Source organism: Rhinolophus hipposideros, assembly GCF_964194185.1.
Source record: "Rhinolophus hipposideros genome assembly, chromosome: 9".
Classification (NCBI taxonomy): Eukaryota; Metazoa; Chordata; class Mammalia; order Chiroptera; family Rhinolophidae; genus Rhinolophus; species Rhinolophus hipposideros.
The window spans coordinates 4,085,825-4,106,814 of NC_138055.1; the positions used below are offsets into that span (position 1 = coordinate 4,085,825).

Here is a 20,990-nt window from a genome sequence, read left to right on the forward strand (position 1 = left end):
GGCCGGGCACCTTGACCACACTGCACACTTGTCACCTGACCCAGGGAGTCTGACTACTCTTGGGTCTGGCGTCAGTAGGCAGCTTATTTGTGTGGCAAGGGACATGCGTCCTCTGACCTGTTTCCTGCCTGTGAAGTGGGGGTCAGGAGATGCCTCCCAAGTGCTGTGAGGATGAAACGATGGCCAGGGCCCAGCCTCAGCATGTGGTCACGGCTGGTATTATTGTGTTTCCTCGCCTCTGTTATAAGTCCCTGGTGGACCCAGCCCCGCGACTGTGTCACATAAGGCTACTCCCCGTTTATAGACCAAAAAAAGACAAAAATCTGACGGGATGTCTAATGGCTGCCAGGAAGCCAGCTGCCCTACAGCAGCGGTCTCCCTGGAATCCCGACAGCTGGGAACACACTCCCAGCCCCGTGGGGGCCGTTGGTGGGTGGGTGGGGTGGACAGGCATGGCCCAGGGGCCTTATCTGCTTAAGGAGCCTGGGAGGGGAGGGAGGAGGGGCAGTGGGGTGGAGCCAGCCACTCCAGAAGCTCAGAGGGGCCTGGCGGAGTTGTCCCTGGGACCCAAATCAAGCCCGCGGAGCCTGGGGGCCTTGGAGGCCTCAGCAGGCCCCTAGGCCTGCTCCTGCTGTTCTCATAGATCTACTCTCACCAGCCTCTCGGTGTCTTTCCTCCTCTTCCATTAAACCTTCCAGAGGGATCCCAGCCCACTCTGGTCCCTACACCGTGTGGCTTTGGATGGTAAGGCCGGCTCTCTGGACTCCTCAAGGGGTCTGGTGTCCTCTGTGACACTTTTACCACCTCCCCCCACCTCATGGCCTTCGAACTTGCTGTTCCCTGGCCTGGAGGCTCACCTTCCACCCAACCCGTCCTCAAAGCCTTCGCGGCCCCCCAGGAGGCCAGGTCCCTCCTCCCTCACCCGTGTCGGGAGAGTCTCGGGAGAGTATCGTAACCCATCTCCTTGTTGGGAAGGGGAGGTCTATTTAGTCCACTGTTTAGCCTCCTTTTCCCGACGTGGCACTGGGCAGCAGAGCATCTCCCAAGGATGGTCAGTGACCCAGTTACCACCCTTCCATTCTTTCACCGAACACATGGGAGCAGCCTCGCCCAGCGCAGGGTCACCCGCAGTTCTGCCATCCACACTCCCCACGGCCAGCCCCTAGGCTGGTTCAGGGGCACACGTGACTTTGAATCCCAGCTCTGAGCTTCCTGGCTACATGCCTTGCCCAAATGCCTTGATCCCTCGTGCCTCAGTTTCCCCCATTCATACGATGGGATTCATGGTTGCAGCACCTAAAGGAGACAATGTGGGGAGGAGACAGCACCGCGCCCTGCAGGGCTGTTTGTCAGGGTGTCAGTCAGCAGTGACTTCAGGGAGGGGGTGTGGCTCCCAGAGCATCCACCACAGCGCAGCCATCTGCTCTGTGGTTTTCTGTGCCTTCCTCCTACCACCACACGAAGTGGGGACTGACACCCCAAGCTGTAGAAGAACACTGAGGCTGCGAGAAGCCGAGGGACTGCCTGGGGTCACACAGCCTCGCCCACCCCCACCCTGCCCTTGCCCAAACTGGGGGTGGGGGCCAAGGGGACACACAGGTCCCTGCTCCTTCCTGTTTCTCTCCAGATGAGGTTCCATGTTCTTTCCAAAGTCCAAGTTGGGCAAACAAAAAAATACTTGCTGAGACACTGGGGGAGAGGAAGGGTGGGGACAGCAAGAGGACCTCATGTGACTTATCCCCCCAAAATAGAAGTGAAACTCCAGCTGCCCTGGCCCATGCCTTCCCAGACCAGAGGTGGGCAGGCCCAGTGGGGCAGACAGCCTCCGGGGTGCTTCTGGGCAAGGCCCGAGTGGAAGCCCAGGACAGTGCTGAGACCTGCTGGCCCTGCAGCTGTTGGGGTAGGGCTGCCCAGGATTGGGGGAGGGGGGCCTGCAGTCAGGCTGGGAGAGCAAGGGCTGACTGCGGGGCTTCTGGGGGCACATGCCTATGGCCACCCTGGCTTGGGCTGGGGGCCAGTGTGGGGCTGCGAGTGGGTGGACCCCAGCTGGGTGGGTCTCTGGCCCACCACCACCTCTGTATTGCCCACCTGCCCATACAGGAAGCCCCGGCAGAGAGTGAGTGGGCAGGGGTACATCCAAAGCCTCACCGCTAGGGGGTCAGGCCAGTGCACCTCCAGGGATCCCTGGAGGTAGAGCCCTGCCTTCCTCAGGCCCCTACCCTGCTCTGGATCTGGCCTTGGGAGGCCTCTGAGCACGCAGAGAGAAGGGCAGACCCCTGCAGGTGCCCTCCTCACTCTCTGTTTGGGGCCCCCAGAAGGCTGAGTGGAGCCGGAGCGAGCCTGGTACTTCCTTGGGCCCCTCCCACTGGTGTTGATGCCTGGCTCCTCGGGACCTGGATGAATGGGTGAAGGCAGGCAGGGGTGATGGACTCCACTAGGTCCCCATGGGCCCCCTCAGGCTCCTCCCACGCTAGCTGCCACCTAGGCTGCTTGGTGCCCTCCCTGGCTCTCGCCCTCCTCCGACCCGTCCATCCAGGGATGACCAGGGCCCTAATGTCCTCGTCTGTACCCCAGAGGGCCACACCCAGCCCTGAGAAATGAAGCTGAGGACTGTGGGCTCTGCTCCCGCAGCCCCGCAGTGATGTCTACACCCAGGTCGGAGGCACAGGGAGACAGGCTTCTCGGAACCCAATCCTGACCCCAGGCTGGGCCCCAATTTGACCCTCTGGAAAGTGGGGATGAGAACAGGTCTATGGACAGATTCACCTGCTCCTCAGCAAACAGGTATCACTCTCACCCTGGTTTCAGTACACGTGGCTTAAAATACCCCCCACCAAGGCTCCGGGCTGAGCAGGAGGGGCCCTATGCCCACCCCCACTCCTCCCTGGGTGCCAGGCAAGGGCTTAGAGCTTTTCTCTATAGGTTCACCTGCCCAGGTAGGCAGGCACCTGTTTGGGCTCTGACCCACCTGTCTGGGCAGGCTGCAGAGGGGACAATGCTGTCCTCCCATATCTGCCTGGGTCTCACATTCCCACCTTCCCAGCTGTGAGGCCCGGTTCTGGGTGCTGTGGGTGGGAGAAGTGGTGGTCCAGGGCGCATGGGGAGAGGAAAGGAAGCCCAGCGTACGCATGTCCTGTAGCTGCTGTAACAAAAGGCCACAAGCTTAGTGGCTTAAAACAAGCCCAAGTTGTTATAAGTTCTGAAGGCTGAAAGTTCTAAATCACTGTCATGGGGCTAAAATCGAAGATATTGGTGGGTTGGCGCCCTCTGAAGAACCCAGGGGAGAATCCATTTGTTTCCTGGCCTTTTCCAGCTTCCAGAGGTGTCCACAGCCCTCAGCTCAGGCCCTTCTCTCCATCCACAACCTCTCTGCGTCCCTCCTCACACCTCCTCCATGGCCTGAGCCCCGGGCCTCCCTCCCATCAAGACCCTTGTAATGGCACTGGGCCCACCTGGATAATCTCCCCATCAGAAGATCCTAAATCACACCTGAAGTCTCTTTTGCCTTGTAATGTAACATGTATTCACAGGTTCTGGGGAAACTGGGTGTGGACATCTTTGGGGGCCATCGCTCTGCTGACCACAACTGCTGCCTCAGATGGGCAGGGCGCTCAGGACGCAGGGCCTGACCCACAGCGAGGGGGTGGGGTTGGTGGGGGAGAGGTGGCGGGGTGAGCCAAGCACAGGACCCCACCGGCCTCCAACCTTCACTCTCAACCAACCTCCTCTGGCCCCTCAGAGGCCCCCATGAGGTGGTGACAGAGGCGCAGCCTTTGGAGATAGACCCGGGCAGTCCCCACACCTCTCTGAGCTCCATCTGCAAGATGGTGATCATGAGTTCCACCCTGAGTGGCTGCAGGGATGAAAGGAGCTTCTCCAGACCTGGGGTTTGGATGCCCAATCCTTCCCCCACCCACATGCACACACAGGGTGGGGTGAGTGCTGCTGTCTGAAGGGTGGGGTGCTCTTGGCCACTCAGCATTGCTGGGAGACCCGGGTGTGGAACACAATGGGGGGGTGGCCAGGGCCCACTCAGGACCAGGGGAGTGCAGGCCAGGGGGACCGGCTCCAGGCTCTCACCCGCAACACCACCTGGCCCAGCCCCACTGGGAAAGAAACTCACGTGTCCCTGATCAGTGGCTTTAAGTCAGACTGGGTTCAGACCCCGGGCCCTGTAAACTGAAGACTAATCATCCCAGCCTTAGAGGCAGGATTGTGGGAGTGCCTGACAAGTGTCACACGCACCGTGTAGACGCACACTCTACCTCGCTCCTGGCCTGTTCAGGGCCTCCATTATAACGTCTAGAAGGTGGGGGTGGGTTCTGGGCTCTCAAAACCTCAAGCATTCGGGCAGATCCAGTCCTGCCAAGGAGTAGGGCTCCTTAATGGTTGGCACCCTATGGCCCAAACACAGGTGTAGGGGACAAGTACTGGGGCTTGGGGAGCTCCCTCCCACTCCGCGGCTGGCCCCTCATCTCAGGACATGACCTTCCTGGAGTTGGAGGCCCCCTACACACATGGGTCCAGATATAGTGAGCAGGTGGCTGCTGGGGGGTACCCGGCATGCCATGTCCAGGCCATTGAGGATGGAGGGTACAAGGGCCTCCAAGGGGGAGCAGCAGGGGAGCCTTCTCACCACTCTCCCCGCAGCCTTTCTGTAGCCCCAGCACTGGGCTTGGCACAGCCTGGCATCTACCACTCTCTCAAACCTTTCCTGCACACTGATAGAATCAATGTTAGTGGGGGAAGAATGGACGACCACAGGCCACCAGCTGTGTGTGGTCAGCACTGGAGTGCCACGGGCTTCATCTTCTCAGCACTAAACCCAACTGCAGAGACCTCATGGGTTTACGTGTGTCCTTGTTCATTTCCTGACTTCCTCCAGCAACTCAACACTCCAGGAGGCTGCAGATTCTCTGCTAACTCCATGCCCTGGGCCAGGCTGGTGAATGAGTGAATGAATGAATGAATGAATGAATGGCTCAGTGGGTGCATGGATTCCATTCTCACAAGGGTGAGTTGGGTATTTTTGCCCCATGTCCAAATGAGGAAACAGAGGCACAGGGAATTGAGGGGATGTGCCCAGGGTCACTGTAGTGGGTTGAAAAGTGTCCCCTTGAAATTCATGTCCAGGGCTGGCCTGGTGGCTCAGGTGGTTGGAGCCCCGTGCTCCTAACGCTGAGGTGGCCAGTTGGATTCCCACACGGGCCAGTGCGCTGCGCCCTCTACGGCTAAGATTGTGAATAACAGCTCTCCCTGGAGCTGGGCTGCCCGGAGCAGCCCAAGGTTGGCGTGAGCTGCCGTGTGTTGCCGCGGGCTGCTGTGTGCTGCCATGAGCAGCTGGTGGCCAGCGTGAGTGGCCGGCAGCCATCGTGAGCGGCCGGCAGCTGTCGAGAGCTGCCGTGAGCTGTTGTGAGCACCTGACTGACAATTGGACCGACGACTGGCAACCGACTGCCTCAGCTGAGACCGCAAGGCTCGTAATACCAGCATGGGTCCTACACAACTAGACTGAGAAACAACAGCTTGAACCAGAGTGCGGGGGGGGAGGGAGGCAGGAGAAGGGGGGAGGTGGGAGAAGGGGGGCAAAATTAAGAAAAAGAAAAAGAAAAAAAAAGAAAAAAAATCACGTCCACCTGAAAACCTCAGATCTCATTTGGAAACAGGGCTCGCAGATGTGATTAGTTAAGGATCTTGAGATGAAATCATCTTGGACCCTAAACCCAATGACTGGTGTCTTTATGAGATCGAGGGGGAGGTCTGGACATGGAGACACAGAAGGCCACATGAGCAGAGACTGGAGTGACGCAGCCATCCGTCAAGCATCCACCAGGAGCTGGAACAGGCAGGAAGGACCCTCCCCAACGCCCCCGGAGGGAGCACACCCCTACCCACACCTTGATTTGGGGCTTCTGGCCTTCAGTGCTGTGAGAATACATTTCTGCTGTTTTAAGCCACCTAGTTTGTAGTGGTGTTATAGTAGCCCCAAGAAATCAATGTGGTCACACAGATAAATGGGGGTGCATCTTGGGCTCAAAATGAGGAGTCAACTCAGCAAGGCAGAACTGACTGCAGACTGTCTGGCCTCCCACTGCTCTTGCTCAGGGACCGGGCAGGGGAAGGCACTTTGCCCTTCCTTGGGTTAGTCCCCTATAGAGAACAGGGCTCTGGCTCGGCATATCCTGTGTGGGCAGGTCTCCAGGGGCTGTCCCCGTCTGCACCTCTAAATGGGGGGTGGTAGTAATATCTCCCTCCCTGGGCTATGATGATGGCAAAGGGAGCTAAGGGACATGAAGGGAGCTGGCACATAGGAGTGTGGGACGGTGACAGGAGCTGACTCGGAGCCTTGCCGGTGCTAGCTGTGGGGAGGGAGGCGTTTCTCTGCAGCTGGCCAGGCCCAGGCACAGAATAAGGCTGAGGTTCTAACGTTCCTGTAAGTGGAAAATGGTTGAGAGACCCAGGTGGCCTCTCCCTACAGGCATCTCCCTCAGCTGGAAGACTCAGAGCTGGTCCCAGGGCGCGCTGACCACGGTCTGGGTGTGCTGACCACCCTCCAGCAGACTCCAGCTGGGGGGAGGACAGGGCTCACGGAGCTGCAGTCAGTGTAAGCTCAGGAACCAGCAGACTCCTGAGGAGCCCTCCCGAACCCTAACCCTACAAGCCTCCCCTGATATGAGTTTTGGCTTCAGTTATGAGTTACAGAGGACCACTGTGTGCCACGCGTTGTGCTGAGGGCTTTAACACTCATCTTTGCATTTAGTCCCTACAACAGCCCTGTGACGTAGGCACTCCTATTAACTCACTTTACCGGTAAGGAAATTGAGGACCAGAGAGGTTAAGTGACTTCCTCAAGGCCACACAGCAGGGAAAAGACAGAACTGGGTTTTTAACTAAGTCTGTTTGACTCCTTCCACTAAACCACAGCAGAGACACAAGGAGGGAGCCTGCTTCTATCTCCTCGATTCTGGGAGAGGAGAAAACAACTCTTAAGACAGTGTGCAGTCATTGGTTCAATGAGATTCCCCAACGCGAGTCCTTCTTTCACTATCCCCACATGGGTGCTGTAAGCAGGAATGTGCATGCCCACCGACAGATAGGGAAACTGAGGTAAAGACGACCCAGCCCTCAAGCAGTTTGCAACTTGGTAGGGGGCAGAAGACAGGAACGTGGACTACCGTTGTCCTGCCTGGAGCACGGAGGAGGGTCTCAGGCTGGCAGCCCCATGCCCACCACGATGCTCATGAAGTGTGGCCAAGACCACAGCCGGGAGCATCTGGCACGACTTCTTGCCAGGTGTGTGTGGTGTGGGGGCCCCATGTACAGCCCCCCTGAGAAGCCTGCCTCATTCTCTTCCCTCCCTTCCCCTTTTTCTTTTGGTGAAAATATCTGGTTTTGAAAAGGGCCTATGAGCAGACACGCTGGGGAATCCCACTAAATAAACCATCTCTTTTCCGGATCCCAGCCGAGCTCTTCAAACAAAGCTGGGGGGGAGGGAGGGAGACTTCCCACGCCCGTCTGTCTGTCTGGGAAGGGACCCGGGGGAGGGTCGTCTAAGGAATGCTGGGCAGCTGCTGCACCCCTGCTGACAGCTGGGAAGACAGGGAGGCCGCTCGAGGGAAAACCACCCGCCCACCCCACCCCCCTACCCCCCGGCCAAAGGGACCTTAGCGCAGACACAGGAAGCACAACAGCAACACACCCACTGCGCCCGAGAGGCTCATCTGCTCATCCGCGAAATGGGAAAAATACTTCCTGCTCGATCACCTCCCAGGTTGCCATGACCACTGGAGCGGAGACGCGGGAAGACCCCAGGTGGGAGGCTGGCAGGCGGCTCCCCGCCCACCCCGCCACCCACCAGCCGGGCACTGCGGGACCAGCCTCGAGTCCGCGGTCTCGTTCCTCCCTTCTAGAAACACGTTGCACTAAACTTCCTTCCCGGACCGCACAACTCGGGGAGCAAGTTCTTCGCAAACTATTAAGGCCGCAGTGCCCACTGCACCCTTCCGGCAGGGGGCCCGCCCTCGCCCGGCTCTGGGGCCCCGGGCCCGCCGGCAGGCCGGGAGGGCGCGGCCTTACCTGTTCCAGGTGGCGTTGGCGCAGGCCCGGCGCTGCTGCGTGCCCCGTTCGTCCGCGGCGGCGGCGGCAGGCTCTCTCTTGCCCAGGTCACTGAGGCTGGGCGAACTCATGAACTTCAACCTGCGGAGAGTCCTCATAGTGACCCTGGCGGCCCGCTCCGTACCCACGCGCGCCCGGGGCCGCTCCCCGCGCCACGCCGCGGGCCCCGGCCGGCGCTGCGCCCTCTACGAGGAAACTTGGGCGAGAGCAGGAAGCCGAGCGGCCCTCCGGGATCCCGCCCCGGCCCCACGCCTCCGCCCCGGGCCCGGCGCCGACCGGCCCTCCCGGTTAATCATTGCTCCGAGCGGCGGCAGCGTGCAGAGCCTGGAGCGCGGCCGGCAACGCGGACCCGGCGCAAACAGAGGCTGGGGGCGGGGCCGTGGGCGGGGCCACGACGGAGGGCGGGGCTTGAGGCCGGGGTGGAGCGTGAAAGAGGGCGGGGCTCGGCGGGGCCTCGGGCAAGGGGGCGTGCGTGTGGGCGGGGCCGAGAGATGGGCGGGGCCATGAGCTGGGGGCCAGACCGGCAAGGCCTCAAAGACCCCTCAGTCGGCCCAGCCCACATCCCGCTCGACACGCTCCTCTTTCGAAGGCCACATGTACCCACAGGAAACCAACAGGCACGGTACACACAACCCAACCCCAAGCGCCCGCGCTGCCCCGCCACTGTGGACACACCCACACGATACTCAGCGACCCGTGTCCCCCAGAAGTCCCCGCTTCTCGATGCCGCAACCAAAGTCACCCCCTCCTCCCCAACTCTCCACGCAAAGGCTGTGTCCACACAGACCTCTCAAGACCCCTCCACGTGGACACAGACTTCTCTGGTTCTCATGAAGACTGGGTGGGAGCCTAAGCACCCAAGCTTCTGGGATTCCCATAGGGTTTCTCCTGAAACCATGCCTGCGCTGAGCAAGTCCTGGTATCACCAGAACCCCAGCACCACGTCTTTCCATAAATGCTTCCCGTGTGAATCAGTGGGGGAGAGGAAAGGCTGATCCTAGAATCTGAGCAGAAGGGTGCTCAGAGGGCTCCCCCCACTCCCATGTTGTACAGAAGAGGGAAACTGAGGCCCAGAGGCCACTGGGTCACCTAACCCAGAGTATGTGCATCTTACACTCCACCTTTGATGGTGGAACCAAAGCCCCTGCCCCCTGGGAAAGAGGTTCCATGCCACAGGGTGGGGGTGGGACACAGCCGCCCACTAGACAACTCAGTCTGACTCAATGTAAGGTGACATTATGGTTTTCACTTAGAGACAGGAACCTGCCCCCCAGCATGGAGGCAGTGGGTGGGGTTTGCCAAGGTCCAGTTGAACAGCCAAGGAGCTGCTTCTGTGGCTCCAGGAGCCAAGAGAGCCCCACTTAAGGTGTACAAGAGCCTTGTGAGGAGACACTGTCCAGTTCAAATCAATCAGCATTTCCTGAGTACCTACTATGTTCCAGACATTACCCTCGTTCTAGGGAGACAGAGTCAAGACCAACAAACTCCCTGACCTTGAGATCAAAATTAAGGGAGTGGAAAAAGGAAAATAAAGAAAAACGATACACACCCCACCCAAGGATGTGGATACCTTCAGCTCCCAGAGCTGCCATCCCCAAGGCTGAGACCCACGTGACCTGACCGGTCACCCCTTCCTCACCTTCACCCAGTCAAGCCCCTGCTGGTTTCTCACCCCTTTAGAAACATCTATGGATTCTGCTCCCTTCACTTTCACCGTCATCTCTCCAGGCAGAGCATCTACAACCAGGATGACAGATACCTCTTGACGGCCACACAGGTCACAGACAAGCCTCTCTTCTTCCTGGTGGACAGAGCCATCTTTGGTGGCACTCCTGTGGGTGCCCAATGCCCTGAGGATAAAGTCCAGAGCCTGGGGTCCTTGTAGGGGCCTTCCCTGCCTGTCCCCTCGCTTCCCCAGCCCCAGAATGTCTTTCAGCAATGGTTGCCTCCCCTTCCCTGCCTGCCTTCACCCTGGGTTAGGCTCAGGCGTTGCCCTCCGGTCATGCGGTGACTTTCCCAGGAGGGTGACTGGCTTAGTTCTACGTCCCTGCTCCCTGCACACAGGAGGCACACAGTAGCATTTGGCTGAATGGCTGCATAAAGTCTTCTATCTTACAGGAGGGAGGGGTTAAATTAGACCAGATCAGAGCAAATGCTTTGTGAAAGGTGCTCACAGGACAGGTAGAGATAGAACCAAGGTAATGGCCGCTGAAGAGATGCAGCAGAGCGTTCTCCGGGTGGGAGGGGGTGAAAGAGGCTTTCTCAAGCTGGACGCAGGCTCTGGGGAGAGGGCTGGCTTTGTTTGCTCAGCACACTGGGGTGGGTGGGAAGAGCTCTGGCAGACAGGGCCCGCTGGCAGGAGGGGCAGGCTGGATGGGGAGGAGGCGGGGCTGCTCAGGATAAGAAACCCAGGGAAAATGGGAGACAGGAGGTGGGGAGGACAGGGGGTCTTGGTGGAAAGGAGGCTGGGGATGCAGCCAGGGTTTGGGAGAAGTGGCCAGCAAGAAATTCCAGAGGTAGGAATGGCCCAAGGCTTTAAAAGACATCTACAGTCAGTGCTAAGAAATTATAGCTGTAACCTCCCAGCCCCAGCTGGACCTTTGTAAAATCTGTCTCTACCCAACAGCCCAGGGCCAGGTGCAGCAAGGACTCAGATAGATGAAGGTGCTGATGCCTTTTGTGGGCTGGTGACAGGCAGAGAGGGACTTGGTGCAGTGGGAGTGGTGGGTTTATAGCAGCCCTCAGGGCTGGGATCGGAGGCAGAGACCACGAGGGGACAAAGCCATCACAACCTCCGAGTAGGGGCAATTGGGTGCCAATGGCCAAGTCCAGCCCCTGAATGTGTTCTGCACAGCCTGCAGGGTGGGGAAAAAAACAAAAAGTAGAGCTGCATGCAGCCAAGGTTTTACAATGAAGAGATTGACACGGAAACCCTGATTTCTGGCTTCTCAGGAAGCATCAGATGACCGGCCTCCTGGGCCTGAGGCCCCATGTGATGGCTCTCACTGAGCTGCTGCCTCCGCTGGCAGGCACCGGGGGCGGGGGGGGGGTTTCAGGAGCCCACCAGTCCCCCCACTCACTTATGGGGCCTTCCAGACCTGATAAGGGGTCGGGGATTAAACAACTGTATTAAGGGGTGGCCCTGGGCAGGGTGTATCTGTGCCAGGGACTCAGGGAAGGAAAATGCCCTCTGTTAAAGGGAATGGGAGACTAGGGGGTCCATACATGCGCCCCTAAAGCTGCCAGTTACCTGATGGCATCAACCATGTCCTCTCCCACCCTAGGACCCTAACTTCATTCCAAACCCCCTCATCCCCACCAGCAGGGTGTCAGGAGCTGGTACAGGGCCCTGGTCAGCCACGGGGCCCCTACTATTCCCAGGACTTGTCCTTCCTGATGGAAGAAAGAGCCAGAACTGGGGTCCACCCGGCCCTGCTATAAAGTCAGGTGACCTTTAGGCTTCAGTATGCCCATGTGTAACATGAATGAAGAGCAGGGTTGGGGGCCCCTGCCTCACCCCACACAGCTGCCACAGGTGAGTTTGAGGGGTGAAAGAAGGACCCATAAAGCCTAAAGGCCACATGCTCCCTGTAGACATGGCAGGGGACAGTGACCCTGGTGGCTTTGATCCCTGTAGTATGACTGCAGTAACAGGCTGGCTCAGAGCTTTCATCTTCACAGGACGGCCTGGCCCCTGCTGCGAACCTGGGGATCAGGATCTTTGGGGGCAGGGCCTGCCTGAGGCTAGCTACCGAGCATCTCAGGGGCAGGTCTCATGGTCCCCGGGCTCTGCAGACTCCTGAGCGCGGCTCAGCCCCTTACTTCGCAGACGGCCAGCATGATGCTCAGGGATCCAGGGCACTGCAGTGAGTGAGTGCAGCTCTGGAACCTGGGACTTGGGACTTCAGGTCCATCTGCAGGAATTCATGAGCTCCATGTCTCCAACCCATGTGTGAAGGGGGGAGGCGGGAGTTAGTCCACCCCCAAGGGGCCTGGTGGGGAGGGGGTTGGGGAAGCAGCTTAGAGGCAGGGCAGAGAGGGGACCACTTTAATCATACTGTCTCATCCAGTCCTCAACAGAGCTGCCAAGAAGGGGTTACAGAGAAACTGAGGCTCAGGGAGGCCAAGGTACATGCCCAAAGTCAGCAGGTGGCAGAGTAGAAGCTGGATCCAGGCCAGCTGAGCGGGAGAGAGACAGCCACCAGCTCTGTCACTCCTGCTGGCGCTGACCTCAGCCCTGCCCACCCCCAGGCACTGCGGGCTCCAAGGGGCACTTCTGCCCCCTGGTGGTGAGGCCTGGTGCTCCCCAAAAGCTGACGAACCGTCCTTCCTGCTGGCTGGGTCGGGGCTCTGCACCCTGGGGTCCTGGATACCCAGGGAGGGGCTTAGCAGTGTGCTGGGCAGAAGGAGCTATCCCATCCTTTCTCTGAGATGGACAGGAATGGTGACACACCTGACCCACGAGGGGGTGAGGTGGGACGAGATAATTCATAGTCTTGGGGTACACGCCAAGGGCCGGTAACGGCTGGCTGTTCTGGTCACATGGCAGACAGATTCCCGAGCCAGGGCTGTGACACTAGGCGAGCCCACATCACCCTTGGTGACTGCAGCATCGATTGGGGTTAGGCTGGTCATTTCTGAGGGCTTTACAATGTACCAGTTCTCGGTGACCACCCCAAGGCCAGAAGACTGGTCATCGTTCAAGACTGAAAGGGTGCTGGGCCCATCAGAAGCGAAATCTGTTGTTTCATAAATGGGGGGACCTCATAGAGACTCCCTTGTACCAAGCCTGGGTGGGGGCACCAACATCAAAGAGGGTGGGTCCTGGCGGGTCCCACTCTCAAACTGCTCCAGAAAATGTCCCCTCTAGTGGTCTCAGAGCCAGTATCAACTATTCCTATCCCCGTTTCACTGACAGGAAAACTGAGGCCAAGTGGGGTTAAATTGTTGGTTCAAAGGCTGTCAGCTAGAAAGTGGTGGAGCTGGGATACTGAACTTCTGGCGAGAAAAAGCCCGCCTCCCTGGTGCTTTAATAAACATCACAGATGTGTTTATTGAGCACCTACTGTAAGCCAGGAACTGTTCTCAGTGCTGGGAATAAAGCAGGAGACAAGAACATCAGGGTCTTTGCCATCACGGGTGAGCTCACTGTCCCATCCTAGCTCTGCCACCAACATCTCCAAATATCTCCGGGTCTTCCCCAGCCTGCTCCCAAACTAGAGGTTTGAAGACAGGCGATCTTCCTTCAAGTCTTCTCTTTACCAGAACCCCACCCTGCACATTGGCACCGGGACGCCATCGGGGGCCCTTCCCCACGTGGGTGGTCTCTGTCCTCTGCTCTCAGAACACTCCCTCCCCAGTTCTGCGGAAGGGGAGGGTGTTCTGATCAGCAGAGGCCCCCTGTCTTAGACATGATAACCCCACAAATGCATCCACGAGACTGTCTCTCCAGGCCTCAGTTTCCTATCTGGGAATGAGGTCTTGAATGGCCAGTTCCCAAGGCCCTTCCTGGGCAGCCATGTGCTGTATAACCCTGATTCTGGTCTATAAATAGGTGCCCCGTGGCACAATGAGGGTATGGGCAGAGAAAGAGTGTGGCACGGCAGAGATTCCAGGCTTCACAATCCCCCAAACTGTGTCTGCTCCCCGTGGCCACCTCCCCTGCCAGCCTCTTCACCTCCCTTTACCTTGTTCTCCTCCGTAGAATGTGGAGCTAAAACCAGGTACCCCCCAGCATGCGTGTGAGGATTAAAGGGGTGCAGTGATCACAACAGATGCTTGAGGAGCGCTTACTATAGTCTAGGCAGGCAGTAGCACCCACCCTTAATTTCCATAGCAATCCTACAAGGAGTAATCCTATAGGGAGGCAGCCACTTCCATCACCCCAGTTTACAGGTGAGCCAGCTGGGGGGTCCCAAAGCTGAAGTGACCGGTCCAAGGTGACATGGCCAGGTCAGGATGCAAACTCAGGTAGACTGGCTTCAGAGTCGGTGCTCGTGACAATCCTCCACATTAATGAGGTCGGTGGGTGTCTGCCAGGGACCCAGCCCAGAGCGGGCCCTGAAGAAACAGAAGCGGCCATGTCTTGTCTTTCATCGACATCATGAACAGAGGCAACGCTGGCAGAGTACACGGTGGGGAGAGCTGGAGGTGCCCGTCCCCTCCAGCCTCTGTCCACAAAACGACCCTGCCTACCTGAACTAGCAGCACACACTTGAGTTGGGCACAGAGAAAGTGTCAGTCTGCTGGGCTGAGTCCTGGGGCATCCAGGTGGCTCTCCTGTTGTGGATAGCTGTGTCCCCAAAAGACAAGTTGAAGTGCTGACCTCTGCTACCTGTGAATGTGACCCTATTTCAACATAGGGCCTCTGCAGGCGCGATCAAGTTGGGATAAGATCACACTGGAGCAGGGCGGGTCCTAAATCCAATGACTGATGTCTTTATAAGAAGTCCACCGGATACAGAGACAGAAGGAAGATGGCCAGGTGGAGAGGGAGGCAGTGACGCAGCCACAAGCCAAGGAGTGCCGAGGACTGCCAGCAGTCACCAGAAGCTGGAAGGGACAGGAAGGAGTCTTGGCCCTGCTGACGCCTTGATTTTAGACTCCCAGCCTCCAGAACCGTGAGACATACACGTCTGTCGTGAGCCACCCAGTCTGCGGGCCTTTGTTCAGGCAGCGCTAAGACACCAGTACGTCGCCTTTCCCCAAACAGGGCCTGCTCTCCGCCAGGCTCTGGCTTTGACCTCCACGCCTAGAAAACCCCACGCCCCAACAGGGAAAGGTCTAGCCCCCGAGCTCAGCAAACTGGACACACCCTCATTCCCCTCCTCGTGTTTTCTCCAATAGGAACACAGACTCCAGGGGACTGGGAGGGGCGCAGTGACTTCTGCCCAAGGCATGGCAGCCCAGGCCCCTGCCCACACTGTGCCAGCGCTCCATACGCATGTCCTGCCCTGAATATTTGCAGCAGCCCTCCGAGGCAGGCCCCATGACCATCTCCACTGTGCCAGCCCCTCATGACCATCCCCACTCAGACATGTAGCCTGAGGCCACACAGGGCAGAGTGGGACAGACCGGCCTTGACTTCCAGCTTTCTATTCTCCCCAAGGTAGCTTTTTGGCCAGCACCATTTTCTTAGGAGAATCCTTCGGAAGAAGGAATACTATTCTGGATATCAGAACTCAGCCTGATAAGCAAAAGCCCCAGGAGGGGGACCCTGAGGTGACGGGGAGGGCTTGTTGGGGATGGGGGCCTCAGGAAGTGGTTTTTCACTCACCACCTCGCCCTTCTTCCAAATGGCCTGTGAGACAGGACTTCATAGGCCCAGCCAGACTCGGGGCCAGCCGGTCAGTAGGACACAGTGTATCACAACTTGGCCTGCTTCGCTGTCTTGGTAAGTAAAGCCCAAGTTGCCCAGTGAGGAGGTGGTGCCTGGTCGTCTGGAGGTGGGGTTTGCTCATGGTGAAGGGTGTCCACCCAGGAAGGCGTCCCACTTGCAAACCCCTGCTTCTGCGAGAACGCGGTTCAGAATCCATGAAGGGATAGACTTCATGAAGGAGAAACTGCTGCTGAGATTCTCTGGACGGATGGGGGGCCCCATCTCCCCTGGGGGGATGGTGAGAGGGACCCCTACTGAATACTTGCCCCAGCCAGCAGGCCCACAAGTCCTCACTGTAACCCTGCAGGCTGGGCGGCCTCATCTCCCACCTCAGGTGGACACTGAGGTCCCAGATCCTGATGTCACCTGCAGGTCACAGGCTGGGGAGGGGCAGGGCCAGGTGGATGCTGGGGTCCCCATTCCAGTCCCTGGCTTCCCCCAAGGTGGGCTGTGGACTGAATTTAGGCATCTACCTGGAGGCGGCTGTGGCCTTCCCTACCTGAAGGTTGGGCAGGTACAAGTCCCTTGTTGTCCTCCCAGCCCCTACTGAGCCAGCAAGCACAGGCCGGTCCCTGCCCACACGGCTCGCCCACCTTTCTGGACCCCCACGCTCCTGAGGGCTCAGGACTCCTCCACTGCCACCTCTTCCCCAGACGAGCCTCCTGGCCTGAGTCTCGTAGCTGGAATGCACCTTTGGGCTAGCAGTCACTCGGCCCCCAAACACGTGACCTGCACCCCCTGCTCTGGGGCTTCAGAGGAGGCCCTCTGCCTGCAGGACGAACTCCACATTTCCCAGCTTGGCGTCCAAGACTCTCCACAGTCTGGACACAGCCTTCCATTCCTTCTGTTCCTGCTTCATCTCCCACTCAGCCCTTCCGGGCCCCTTTCTGCCACCCCCACCCCCAACGAGAAGACAAAGCTACCGCTTATTCTCCAGACTTGCTGTCTGCTTCCCACTGCGGGCTTTCACCCATACTCTGCCCTCCGCCCAGGCCGTCTTCCTCCCTTCCCTCCAAATGGCCTCTCGTTCAGTGACTATCATAACAGCAAGAGGCCCGACAGGGTGGCGACGGGGGGCTGGGCTGGGGAGCAGACTGCATGAGTTGGACAGTGGCTGCAGCAGTTCAGAGCTGACCACTGGGCTGTTTAATCGTTTAACTGTGCCTCAGTTTCCTCATCTGTAAAATGAGAATGGGGGGGAGAAAGAAACTGTCCTCTCCCTTGAGGTTCTTTTCACTGGTCTAATAATCAACTACACATGAGATAGATTAACAAGAGAAAATAACCCAATTGAATACATAGCTATGTATGGGAACCCCACTTACGTGAGAGAGTCAGAGACCCCACATGAACGAGAGGTTCGGAGACAAAAAGGGAACGGGAGTGTATAAGACATTCTGAGCTAGGGATGAGGAAAGGCATCTTGAGGCTTCAAAGGGGCGTGACAGGGCGATTAGAAGAGCAGGTGCTCAGTAATTGGTAGTCTGCCCTGCCATATAGGTAGGCCAAAAAAGGTAACCTCTGATAATCTCTTGTAAGCAACGCTCCTACTTCAAGTTCTAGGTAGCTAAAGGGAGGGGCCGACCTTTCTCTTGAGCCCATAGCTAAAGTTACCTTAGCCTTGCTCAAAACAATCCACATACCACAGAGGCACATCTTGGGGGGACTCTCTGAACCGCCACAGAATCATGACACTTTTCTCCCTGGGTGATCCCAAGGCTGCAAATGTGTTCACAGCTGTGAACTGCTGAGACAGGGTCTGGCACATGCACGGCCATTGTCACCGGCTGGCCTAACTCGGTTCCAGGCTTCCCCAGGGCCCCAGGGCCCCACCCTAGGGGCCCCCACTCCAGCGATGCAATGCTTTCTTCTCTTGACACAACTCAGCTGACAATCCCCAGGCTGTCCTCCCTGTGCCGTGTGTTAGGGTCTCAGGGCTGAGCCTGCCTCCTCCATCAGACGCGGTGGTCCCAGGGCCATGGCTTCTGCCTGCAGAGGCCCAGTGGACCCTGACAAAGATGCCTTCGTGACCTAAGTCTCATCAGGCTCCCTGTCGTCCTCTGCTGGACGAGGCCCGACCTTGGGCTCCCTTTTCCTTGTTGTAGAATTCAGTTTGAGCAAGAATCTTGCTGGGGCAGTTTAGGAAAAGCCCCCACCCTTGGTATCTTATCACCTGGCCTGCCTTCAGCAAGAATTCTGTTGACTTCATCGCACAAGAATCTCGAGACCCCAGCCATCGTCTCTTAGGATTTTCCCGCCCATGGACCCCACTCTGCCCCTTGGCTGTGAATTCTCCCACTGTCCTTGTTGGAGTTGAATCCAGTCTCCCTCCCCCACCACAAGACCTCTTCCACAATTTGGAAATGCAAGGGGTTCATTTGGCCACAGAACCTGACCTGACCTGAAGTGGGCTATTTAGAGTCTGAGGCCATCCTATTGGTGCAGATTGTGTAGAAACTGTCCCCAGGCCTGGTTACCCTGACGCCAGGGGCTGGTGTAGCAGGCTGCATGATTATTCAAAAATCCGACAGGAATTCGCAGATCACACCGGGCCCAGAGGGTGTCAGGTCAGGGAGTGGGGATCTGCACAGATGGGAAGATGAGTCACAGAGCTGGCAGGTAGCAGGGCTGGATTCCCCTGGACTCCTAAGATGGCCTGCAGTTTAGCAGAGAACTACAGGCTCTGCAGGTGCGAAGAAGCCGTCATCCATGGGGAGTGTTCCATTTTGTACTAACCACTCAAAGACCAAGAGGCTGGATGATTTACAACACCGGAAAGCTCCTTCCTACACATCTCCTAGAAATGTGGGGCAGAAACATTACAAAGACCTTCTAAATGTGTAACTGAGCTTGTAAGAAAGGGAAGAAAATCACCAGGGGCCAGACTGATAATATTAATATTATTACTAAGATAATGTTATCATAACAGTTATATTCTATGTAATATTGATTGTACCAAAGGCCAGTATAATGCTTGAAATATGCAATGATACACAGAATGGTGGTCTCCGTGCCTTAATATACCAAGCCCTCTAGCCTTTGCAGCTGTGGACAAACCGGGGCACTGTGAGAAATCTAACCTCACAGGGAGATCTGATCATAAATTCCTCACTGGGCCGGTCGTGGCAGGTAGTCACACGCTTCTTAGTACTTCTTAGTGACTGGTTACCTTTGCCTTGAACCATTGTTTCTGTGGGTCTAGGTTCACACACTTTGGAAATGCCTCTTTTCCAGATCCCTGGAAGGCTTATCCACCCTCAAGGGAGCACAAACACTTTTAAACTGTCCTGTACCTTGCTTTCTCCCACCCCTATGTCATCTTCCTTGTGGTCCCCTCCTTAAGTCCAAATGCATAAAACCAACGGCAAAACGTTATTCTCAGGAGCATCTGAGATCCTGCTCCCCAGCACGGTCGTCCGTTTGGTTCCAATAAACTCTTATAACAACCGCCCCCACTATTGTTATTCCCATTTCACAGATGAAGAAACTGACCAGATCCCGTGCTGCTAGAGCCAGGATTCCAGCCCAGACAGTCCGGCTCCAGAGCCTGTATTTTTTATTTTCAATCTAGCTGTGGAGGGCGCAGCTCACTGGCCCATGTGGGGATCGAACTGGTGACCTTGGTGTTATGAGCATGCTCTCTAACCACTGAGCCAAACGGCCACCTCCAGAGTCTATATTCTTAATTGTTCCATTCTACTAACTGTACTCTAGTGTAAAAGTGGTCCCAGGAAAACATTGTGAGCTAAAAGCCTGGGCATTAGGGAAGGTATGGCAGCCTTGGAGGGTAGGGAGAGGGGTGTTGAGACAGAGAAGTTAAAACCAGCAGTTGGGAGATAAGACCCCGAGCAAGCAGGACGCAGGGAGATGCAATTGGGCGGTTCACACAAAGCCAGGGGTCTCAAGGTGTTACAGGAAAAGAGGGTCCTTGGCTTCACATAGGAAAGAATTCAAACATGAGCCGATATAGAATTTAAAGTAGGTTTATTTAGCAGAGCAAGTAAGAAAACGAAGGCCACTCTGCAAACAGAGTGACAGTCTCTAATCGCTAGTAGAAGGGAGTCCTCTTCCATATCCCGGGCTAGGGTTTATATGTTTTCTGCTTCGACAGAAAATTCACTGGTATGGGGGAAAGGCGGAAAGAAGACCAACGGTAAGTTTATCTCTAAGTTCAGTAAGATGTGAGAATAGGGGCAGGTTGGTTTTTAACTCTTGTAAAGCACAACCTATGTTTAATTTGCTGTGGGAGTAACTGCAGGGCTGGTCCTAATGGAATGTCTAGTTCCCCGGAGCGATGCTCTGTGTCATTGATTAATGTCTGCCTGAGTTCTGTGTCTGGGAGCACATAGGCAGCCGGCTTGGAATCGAGCCTCCTAGTTCCTTCTTCTGCAAACAGTCCTCATGCCCCTCCCCTACATTAAAGAGGCGGCATGCCCCATAAATGGGTAGGTGAGCTCGAGACAAGAAAAAGCGTGCAAGTCTCCTGAGACTCTGTAGCCATGGGGCCATGCTCCCATGGGTAAGGTTTGCTATTACATTACCTTCTTGGTGGAAAAAGCCTAAACAACAACATAAAAGTGGCCCCCGGCTGAGCGGGCAGGCCCACAGGCCAGGTCTCCTGGACTTCCACAGATAAAGCCCGGTGGGAAATGAACTCGGGATCTCAAATTACACATCACACAAGGAAACAGGCCACCATGAGGGAGATAGAACAAATACGACAACTGTGGGGATGAAATTCTCAAGAGCTTCAGCCAAGAGACTATTGGAAAGAGGCTGCAGAATGAAATTACTCAACATCATCAAAGACATGAAAGAAAACAAGACTAGAACAAGACGTGAGGACAGGGAAAAGTGACCTCACAGGGTGATCTGATCATAAGTTCCTAACTGGGCAGGTCACGGCTGGTCGTCACGCCTCACGCATCTAAATTCTTTAGTAAAAGGCTTCTCTTTGCCGTAAGCCAGCCCCGTCCATCGTTTCTGTGCATCTAGGTGAAAGCCCCTTCCAAATGCCTCTTTCAGACCCTTCCTTCTAAAGGGTGACCACCCTCAGGAAGGCGCAGAATCTCCTGAACTCTCCTGTAATCCCATCCCCGCCTTGCTTTCTCTCCTGTCATCTGCCTTAGCTCCCTCCTTAATTCCACGTGCATGAAAGAAGCTGCAAGCTGCCATTCTTGAAAGCACTTTTCTCCGTCTACTGAGATCTTTCAGGTGTATCCTCTGTCTGGCTCAAACACATTTTTATAAGAATGATGTACAGGTTCCGACAGTCTCATGTCCACAGATGTCATAAAGCCGCGTGCCTATTAGGAAGCCAGTCACCGTGGTACCAGCTCACTGGGCACCCACCTAGGTGTGAGAGGGGACAGGACCTGGGAGAAGGGAGCGTCTGCAGTTTGTGTAAAAGTCCCAACGGACTCAAGTGCCTGGGCCTGTCTGGGAGGGTGGTGGGCCCCGAAGCCCACTCCTGTCTGGGTCACAGTGATCACACATG

The 20,990-nt window shown here is 56.8% G+C and overlaps 1 protein-coding gene across 4 annotated transcripts in view; it reads right to left on the bottom strand.

The window, feature by feature from the left end:
• The window catches only part of PRR5 (proline rich 5), a gene marked incomplete at its 5' end in the record, with an annotated part of 55,099 nt that overhangs the window by 19,288 nt on the left and 14,821 nt on the right, over positions 1 to 20,990 (bottom strand). For 2 of the 4 annotated variants that reach the window (XM_081058375.1, XM_081058376.1), the window contains one exon: positions 8,077 to 8,196. In XM_081058375.1, the coding sequence (XP_080914501.1) occupies positions 8,077 to 8,186 (110 nt within the window). Of the gene's footprint in view, positions 1 to 8,076; positions 8,214 to 20,990 lie in introns of those variants that run through there. The other 2 variants (XM_081058374.1, XM_081058377.1) reach the window with 1 other exon arrangement.